Source organism: Eschscholzia californica, unplaced genomic scaffold, assembly GCF_041429995.1.
Source record: "Eschscholzia californica isolate CP2 unplaced genomic scaffold, dmEscCali1.0.p SCAF_4, whole genome shotgun sequence".
In the NCBI taxonomy this organism is placed as follows: Eukaryota; Viridiplantae; Streptophyta; class Magnoliopsida; order Ranunculales; family Papaveraceae; genus Eschscholzia; species Eschscholzia californica.
Genome location: NW_028238461.1, coordinates 2850293 through 2859744, shown reverse-complemented (window position 1 = coordinate 2859744; position 9452 = coordinate 2850293). Strand labels below are relative to the sequence as shown.

General features: G+C 35.9%; 1 protein-coding gene and 1 long non-coding RNA gene across 2 annotated transcripts; both read right to left on the bottom strand.

Moving 5' to 3' along the window:
• Nucleotides 1–7344, bottom strand: LOC147541547 (casein kinase 1-like protein HD16). The gene is made up of 16 exons (XM_086636853.1): nt 6602–7344; nt 4732–4860; nt 4540–4613; nt 4380–4449; nt 4206–4261; nt 3358–3429; nt 3148–3242; nt 2975–3041; nt 2754–2883; nt 2462–2680; nt 2242–2384; nt 1661–1835; nt 1455–1545; nt 1199–1356; nt 508–696; nt 1–401 (listed from the first exon to the last, which is right to left on the bottom strand). Exons 1-16 carry the CDS (start codon nt 6980–6982, stop codon nt 342–344), a joined length of 2109 nt encoding a protein of 702 aa, XP_086492979.1. The 5' UTR covers nt 6983–7344; the 3' UTR covers nt 1–341.
• A 1296-nt stretch (nt 7345–8640) lies between these two features.
• LOC147541546 (uncharacterized) lies at nt 8641–9452 on the bottom strand. Its single transcript, XR_015223528.1, has 2 exons — nt 8992–9452; nt 8641–8913 (listed from the first exon to the last, which is right to left on the bottom strand). It is a non-coding gene; the product is annotated as an uncharacterized LOC147541546 (long non-coding RNA).

Sequence of the window (9452 nt, the reverse complement as noted above, 5' to 3'; positions counted from 1 at the left end):
TTAAAAACTGACTTGGCCAAGAGAGTCGCTCAAGTTTCTTGTAAACCTTAATAGTTGAAGTAGTTAACTATTTGAAATAGTTATATAAAGATACAATGAAAGTAAAATCCTGTATAGCTACAACTACATTTTATAGACTTCAGGCTACCAGCTCCTCAGTATAAAACAAACACACAGAACAAACATACAGACAATAGGAAGAATGTATAACAACATGAGACAAAGTAATAGGCCAGTCTTACCGGTAACTAGTTTCTTTCTTTCATTTGTAAGATCTTCCTTTGACTTGTTTACATCACAAAAATCACCTACTCGGGTCTCTCTAGTCGAGACCTCAACAATCAAGAAACGGTGCGTCCATAGCAGACAGAAGCAAGATACAGATTCTTGCCCCATTTCTCCTGCAAATACGATTAACAAGTCATTCACAAAACCCATTATGTTGGTTAAAATGGTTTCGGTACTTCAAATGTTACACAAATGAAGAGATTGACATCAGTCATTTACCTTGACATGGGTACTTGGAAATGCTGATGTTCGGAGGGTTTCTTGAGTTTCATCCCCAGGTTTTCGCTTGGGAACACTCAATATGAGAGCGGTTTGATCTGACGTGGCAGCTGTAGAAGTTATTCGATAACCATTATCCCAACGTCTATGGACGCCGTCACTTGGATAGAGAAAATCAAGCTCAACAACCTAAGAAACGTAAGAGTGAAAGATCAGTAACTGTATAAGAGAAGAGAACATACCCAACTCTGGAAATAAAAAAAGTGACCTGATATTCTCCTGATAAGAACCACTTGTTGACTCCAATAGCAAGAAATATCAAAATAAACACGAATTAAACATGCTACTGAATAGTAAGGGGGGTTTTGCTGCTTCCTCATGATTTAGAATTACGGCTTCTCATTAAATAACATTTGGTCGTGATTTAGGTTTATTAGTCGTGATACACATGCAGTGAAGCATATTGTGGTTTCTGCCCGAACTAGAAAGCTCACATCGTGGGTTTAGAAAACCGTTGTCTTTTGATCAGAAGTAATCTCTGGGAATTTGAATTGAGCAAGGAATGAGAGAGATAGTGATAAAGAACTTATACTGTTTTCCAGTTTTATATTCCGATAAGAGATATAGGATTTAAATGACATTTTCAGAAGAATATACAAAAATAAACAATGAAATAAGAGTTGACATTAACCTGATCACTGAAGCCAGCATTGCGGGACATGACCACGCCCCATCGGGTTCCAGCAGTTGCCATTGATGTAACATGAAATCCTTCTCTCCACTTCTTGTTTATCCACTTGAATGGAAAAGCATCACTAACTTTGTAAGATTGTTGTGTGTACTGGGTGCCTGAAAATGAGCATCAACAATAAAAGACGAACATAAGAAATAAGTCACAGCAGAATTAATTAGCCTGACGTATTACTCAGAGAGAGAGAGAGACCAACCTTTAGACATCACCACAAGGGAGCTTCCATTGTTAGCACCAGCAACAGAGCTAATGTAATAGTTCTTCTCCCATTGCTCCATAATCCATTCCTGTAAGTTCAATGTATCAAAAATGTCAATTATAAAAACTCTGGAACCAAAATCAGTGTAATCGTATATATAGCATTATTTGAATAATTATAAATATCTGGTCAATGAAACGTACTTTGTGGAGAAAGAATTGTGACAGTTCATAAACTTGAGATGTGAAACCAGTTCCAGCGTCCATAATCAGTGCCCAAAGATTCGAACAAGATGCCACACAACTTATAAGAAGACCATCTTCATTTCCTCTCTCCACGTGTGCAGCTAATCGTGCATCTGCCACATTATAATGGTACCTACAAGAGAATGACCATGTTAAAAGTAAGTAATTACACTTTGCATATTTTTTATCCAGTCACACAACTACATTCTCGGCATTCCCACTACATTAGCTCTATATTTTTTACCCCTTCCTACTTATCTAATACATCAATTCCTAAGTTAACCAGCTGCAGTTCTCTTATGCCACCTTCTATGATAGATAAGAACCTATTCCTTTTGCCACATTTAGCAAAGAAACTTACCTTGAACATAAAGCAACCAATAAAGAGACAAAATATTCATATTATGTATTTAGAAAAACTTCAATGCTATTAACGAAGAGACACATAGAGATGACCTATTAGGTGCTCCATATCATAAAACAATGGACACTTATCAGAAAAGGTGATTAAGAAGCATTGAGTGAGAAAGCAGTTATACCTTTGTTTCATGGGCATCCTGGCATTGTAAACTGAAATCCATTGTGTAGCAGGAACTCCTAACCGGACCTTCTTCTTTGGTTGCCCATCGTCTTCTTCCTCAATGGTCAATCGACCACGTTTTTGACCAACTTGATGAATAATCTGCCGAAGATAGATAAAGTAAGTACCGAGCCCCTACTGGTATAATTTAAAGCTTCACTTGGCAACATATAACAGACCTTCTGCGCACCATCTGTATTTATTGGCCTTATTGCGGGATTAGGTCCAAGCAAACCCTCAAACAGAGATACCAATTTGGAGTAATTTGGTTCCTCATCAAACTTCATATTCACCACTATCTCAAGAAATTGTTTAAAAGGAGGAGGGCAAAAGCAACACAGCATCTCAGGGGAAGTCGCCATCTTTTTCTTGCAAACGAGGAACGACTTGTTGTCTCCCTGATAGAGAGAAGGGAAAAGGATATCAATACCATGCAAGTAATTAATATGGTAGGTAATATGGTTTCATTACCTGGTAACCCTGCCATGGTAGTCTGCCTCGATGAAGGAAGATTAGTGTATATGCAAGAGATTCGAGATCATCTCTTCGGCTAGCTGTTCTCCCAAGGTGGGCATGAACACTGGCATATCGAACAGTTCCCCTACAATAGAGCAGAAAATGATACATCAGAAATAAAAGATATATTGGACGGCTAATTGTAAACCATAACAGCACGAAAGTTATATCACTACCTAAAGACATCAGGGCGTTGATCATATTCAACATGTTGACCACTTGCACTGTCTCTCCATTTTGTTGCTGCGAGAATATTTAGAAAAAGTAAGTAAATTCAACAAAGTAATGTAGTTACATAGAAACTCAAGAACAAACAAGAGACTTCAGTTATCTATGAAAAACTTATCACCTAAACCAAGGTCAACAAGAAACAACTTCTTCTCTTGTGATGTACCAGGCTGACCAAGAAGGAAGTTCTCGGGCTTAACATCTCCATGGACATAACTGAAATTAGAAGAAGACATCTCGTGAACTTAAGCAGCAAAAGCAGTGGACCAGTTCAACATATTTGGTTTTGTAGAGAAAGAAAAAGAATCAAACTTAGGTAAGAGGTGGTTACCCCCTCGCGTGTATTTTCTCTAGAATTGATACAGACTCAACAGCAATACAAGATACCATTTCTGAGGGCATCCTGCAAATTCGAAACCCAAAAGGCATAAAACAAAATTAATGAATCATAATGATCAGATAGTTATAAGAAATTCTTTCGACAAATTCATTTAACGATGTCTGTCGTGATATTTGGCCTTCAGGTTTGGACTTTGGGGTCCTTATGATTGAAGTTGACCTTATTAGATCACATAATACATATAACTTTAAGTTGGATATCAGAATTAAGCTTCAGCAGTGTAAATGCATCAGAATCTAAAATTAATTTGCAAACACAAGAGATGCATGCAGAAACTCATTGTGTTCCTAGAATTGAAGAGAAGTAATTTTCCATCCTCAACATACCAGGGGTGTTAAAATTGTATATGAAGGATTGCCATCTTTACATCCCTTTCCTAAGTCCATCATTCTACTTGCCCTATTACCCTTTTTTCGCATTATTTCTATACGAACTTCTTTTTATCGCTTTTAAAAGTTTTGACAGAATATACCCGTCTTAAAAACAACCTAATTATAACACTAAAATTTAAATTCTGGGAGCAGTTCTTTTGCGCTACAATTCCTGCGGTCCAAGTTTACAACGTAACTTGTGGCAAGATACTTTCATGTTATGGGCCTAGAATTGAATTCGATTTTAAAATATTGTAAGGTCTTAGGAAATGTTAAGACATGAATAAACTTTATATATGTCAACAATATACACAACCTAGTTTAAGTGGCAAGACAACCCAAAATAACTCAATATATGCCCAACTATGGACAAAACGACATCGTAAAATGAAATATACAGATACTCACGCTTGCCCTGAAGAATTCCATGCATCCCATAAGCTAGGTCCTAACATATCCATAACCTTCAAACGTGTAGAAATTAATTAAAATCAAACCACATTTTCTCCAAATGGTAGACAAAATCGTTGAATATGTATAAAACATCTAGAGTACAGTCTGAAATAGATTTGTGAGTCATACCATAACATAGTAGTCACCTTGCCTCCCTTTATAGTGGACTCTAGGTACTCCATGACTGCCACCAAGAGTGCTATTCCAAGAATATACAAGCTTTAGAGAACTAGGAACACGAAATAAATATGCACACGTTATCTACACACTGACAAGGTCGTATACATACTTGTAAACTTGCCACTCATAAGGGGGACCGTAGTTGCAACCTTTGCTGCTTCTATGCTCGAATTTTAAAGCTACCTGTTAATGAAATATGCAATAATATGGGACATATTTAACAAATGTGAATAATGTAATGTCCAATTAGCACATTACTTCGGTAATTCATGAAAAAGATCAGCTGATAACTACACATTACCTCCAAGGCACCAGGACCTGCTGCCCTCTCACTCCCCCCTGAAACGCGTCGACCCACGAAGACTTGCCCAAAGCCACCTTTCCCCAACTTTCTTTCAACTTTATACATAGGTGACCCTCCTACCTGAACCTGAAAGCAATCCAAATTCCAAAGTTATTTAAAGAAGTACAATATACTGCAATTCAACTCACGTGTCACTTTTACGAGTACTATCCATATGCAGTGTATCACCTTCATTCTTCTTATGTTAACATTTCACTAAGAATATATAACCAAAAATATGTTTATTTGTATCTCCTGCTAGTCTTTCACTCACAAGGCCCCTTGATAACAATAAACATGCAAATTTTCAGTTTTTTTAAATAATTTGCACAATCTACAGCTGGGCTCTGTTTAAGCATATTCCAGCACTCCAGCATAAAACATTGAATTATCAATTCAATGGGCAGTCCACTTTCTAACACAAGTGATAAATTTCAACACTTTGTTTCAGTCCATCCACTTCGACTTAGCCTCGTAACTTTTAGGAAAGTCTGTGACGTCTGTCACACTCTACACCATTAACTTTACTTAAAGTTTAAATCTCGATAGATGTCTGCCTACAAAACGTTAGTTAATAAATTATACGTGAGAGTGTATTATATTCCACAGAAGTGGTGCTGAAACCAGGAATGTTAATGAAATATAAGAAAACACATTTGTGGGACTGAATACACCCAGGAATGTTATTGAAATAATTGATAAGTAGTTTAGTACTATTACCTAAAATTGAAAGCTTCCTCTCAATTGATTACTAATTTATGCTTAATACTTGGTGGTCTGGCTTAGTACTCCCCAACTCCAATTGACCATTTAAGCTTAGGGACACGATTGATGGGAATGACATTGAAAGGATGATGACATCAAGACAATACACTTTAACCAAACAACTTTGAAGAAAAACCGCATTGTCAAGATCAAACAATAATTAATAGATTTACATAATTTCTTTTTTTGAAACTTATATTTACATCAATTATCCATTTAGTACGCGCATCTTATCCCCGTTCATCCATTCTGGCTCAAGTAAACCACAATAACATTTAATCCAGACGTCTAGGACATCAGATGAAGACGACACAGATAACATATTGACCTCACATCTCAACGATCAAATAAATGTAAACAACACAAGACTAGTTATTACTAAAACACCAAAAATATATCCTTGATCATACTAGAGAAATCTAAACAACCGACAGACAGGTTGTACCATACACTACTAAAATTGAGAACAGTCGATTCAAGCTCAGAAGTGGTAGTATTATTACTACCTTTCAAAAAGAACCTAATCGATACCTCATAGTTGGAGGGCGAATCAAATATTTGGAAAAACATAGTGATCACGAGAAACTAATGAGATGAATTCAAGGATTAAATATTTTAAACCAAGACTCCGAAAACACAAGAAACCAATTACGGGTAGTAGCAAAATGATTTCTATCTAGGCAAAATGCAATATCAACATTGCAAGAGATGAACAATGAACAGGTAGTGTTTATATCTACAACTACCACAAGTTTTTTTATATGCTAACTTTTTACTTGCTAGAACACTCTAATCCAGCAATAGTACTTCCACAATTTCCAATTAGGCACAATACTTAGGGTCATGATTACTAGATCCATGCCAAAGAAATAACATGATAACAAAAACTTAAAAACAAAATCATAATGAGCAATGAAGAAACTACATGGGATGAAACAATAAAAATGATATAGAATCAGAACCCTAAAATGAGTATTTATACTAAGAGAAACATAGATGGTATTTAATGGTGGGTGAAATAAACAGTATAAATAATCGAACTTATGGAAACTTGAAGTTATACCCTTTCAGGAAAAGGAGCAGTACTCCCTTCTTCTTCCTGAACAGCGACCTTATTAGCACTCAGACCATCGCTATCATCACCCATGATTTCTTTCTTTTTCCTCTCCAAATGAACCCCCTTTTCTTCTTCTTCTTCTTCTTCTTCCTCCTCTTCTTTTTCACTTGTCTTCTCAGAAATCACAATCACCTCGGCCTTGGCTTGATTTCGAGTTCTGGGTCTTAAAGGAGGAGTTAGCTTAACAACTTTTGCAGCTCTGGCTTTGATATTATTAACAATCAAGGGGTTCGATTTTTCTAGGTTTTCTTCAAGATCAGTAGATTTACGCCGTTGATCTACAATCGGAGCACGACGCCGACGTACTCCACTACGGAGCTCAGGCATTTTTCATCATCCATATATAAGGGGATTCTTCCATGAAATCTAACCATCTGTCTTCTTCTTCTTTTTTTTACCTAATCTCCAGATTACATGCCTACCATTTCTGTACCGATTTTTCCTCTTGGGGAATAAAAGAAAAAAAAAAGGGGGAAAAAAAACCCTAGAATCTAGAGAGAGAAAGTAAGGGGAGGAAGGATTTATTCTGCCCTTTATTTTCTTGTGTTTTGTCTTGATGAGTTCTGCAAGTCGGATAGGCTCTAGGAAGAGAACTCATTAGTAGGTCGGTAAAAGCCATGGGATCCAATAATTACCCAAGGTATATTATACATAAATACAAAAATATTAACTTTTTAACCATTTAATCTAAATAATAAATCTCAATCATCTATTTTATATATATTAAACTTATCGAATACCGATATTAATCTGATCGAATATTGGTGTATCTGAATTCGCATCCGATAAGTAAATATCTGAATCCGTATTCAATATTCGAAATTTCGGATTACTTTTACAATAGATCGGATGTCGAATATTCAGATATCTATTGACAGGCTTACTCATTAGACAATTACATGACTTGTGTAGAGAGGATACCAGGTAACTAAGGGTGGGAATTGGGTTGGGTCTGTGATTGCGGACATATCGGGTTGGGTGGGTCGGGATCTCGAATTCTACGACCATTAAATTTAAAATTATCAGCCATCTCAGACTGATTATTTTTAAGATTCCAGTGTTCAAAATTCGTCTAAGTTCGTCAAATCTTTCGCATTTATAACGTGTCTGGTTTCAAGTTTTCACTAGGATATCTCGGGCGGAGTCGGGCATCGACCTATATATATATATATATATATATATATATATATAATTATATTAAAGTATATTTAATATCTGAAAATTTATTAATATATACATCTTTTTACTAGGACACTAATACATTTGTCGTACAACCATCACATCCACAATCTACCACCACCACGCTACTTATGCGTAGTGATACATATTATTATTTATTATATATAGGAGTATTACATGTATGTAAGCATACATGTATTACATACAATATACATAGGTATAATCAGGCAAACGATGGACATTATTAAGCGGGTTAGCGCGGGCAAATACTAAGTAGGGGAAAACCTATTCTCAGCGCTGGTTGGTTTCTCGTACCCACCCATCGGTAGTGATATAGATATGGAAGTCATAAGAAAGCTCTGACAAAGAGAAGAAGACGCAACCATGAAAAGAAAACAAGAGATCTTAAGATATTACATGGAGAGCATGAAGATGCCGTCTCTTTCGCTGAAAGAAAGGGCGAAGTGCTTTCCCGATTATCCAACAACTTGCAAAGATGAAAAGAAAGATGGTCGAGAAGGGGATAGAGTGAGATTTTAGTCCAATGCAACTTCAGGATTTAGAAATCTTTAGAATTTAAAGTCATTGGATTTTTTATTGTCAAATAGACCGAACAATCACGACTTCTACAATATCTCGTGTTTTGTTGGAATCTTATATTGGAATCCTACATCCAAACACACCGTAAATTTAAAAACTAATTAAACATAGTATGTGATCTTAAGATATCTAATATGGTTAAAATTGAGTATGTATTAAACTAAAAAAGCACCCTGGTTAGAGTATCCCTAAACTTACTTTGATGGTTGTCTTGAATGGTATGAGCATTGAACTAACAATCATTATAGTACAAAGACTCCATTCTTTAAATTTACATTAGCACAAATAATTATTGAGGAATAAATCAGATTAATACACCAAATATAATCAAACATTTCACTATTACAAAGAGAAACTCCTTCCATTTATTTACTTATATTCTGTGTTTTTACAGTTGATATACTTCATTACCCTTAATTGTCAATTTTATATCTTGTAAGTGCAAACAAGGTTGCACGGTTGATTCATTCGTTCCTCATCTGCCAAAAACACACAAAAATTCATGTTATAAACGTACATTGACATTCCAAATTATAGCAAAGGGATACGAGACAAACCATGTTAGAATCAACATATTCACCCAAGGCTGAACAGCCGCCGAAAAGGCAATCGTTAACGCATTTGTTGAAGCAGTCCATGGTACAGTAGTACTTGGCAGTGCCGTGGTTCCTGCAGTCATCGTAGCAGTCATTGTAGCATCTCGTGTAGGAAGCTGTCACTGGACTAACCAGTACTAACACCATCACAACTACCAACTTAAGAGTCTTAACAATTTCCATTCCAACTCTATCTAATCAAAACCCTGATATTTTATTTGTTTCCTCTCTTTCTCTCAACTTTACAAATGTATTTAAGGATGAGAATTGAAGTACTTTCGGGTCTTGACATATTTATAGGGAAATGGACTAACAATGATAATGCCTTTGCAGTAAATATTTTTACCCATAATCGAAAATGTATCATTGTTATACATCGTACCAATGTGACTAAAATTATATAAATATTTAGAGTTCCGTCC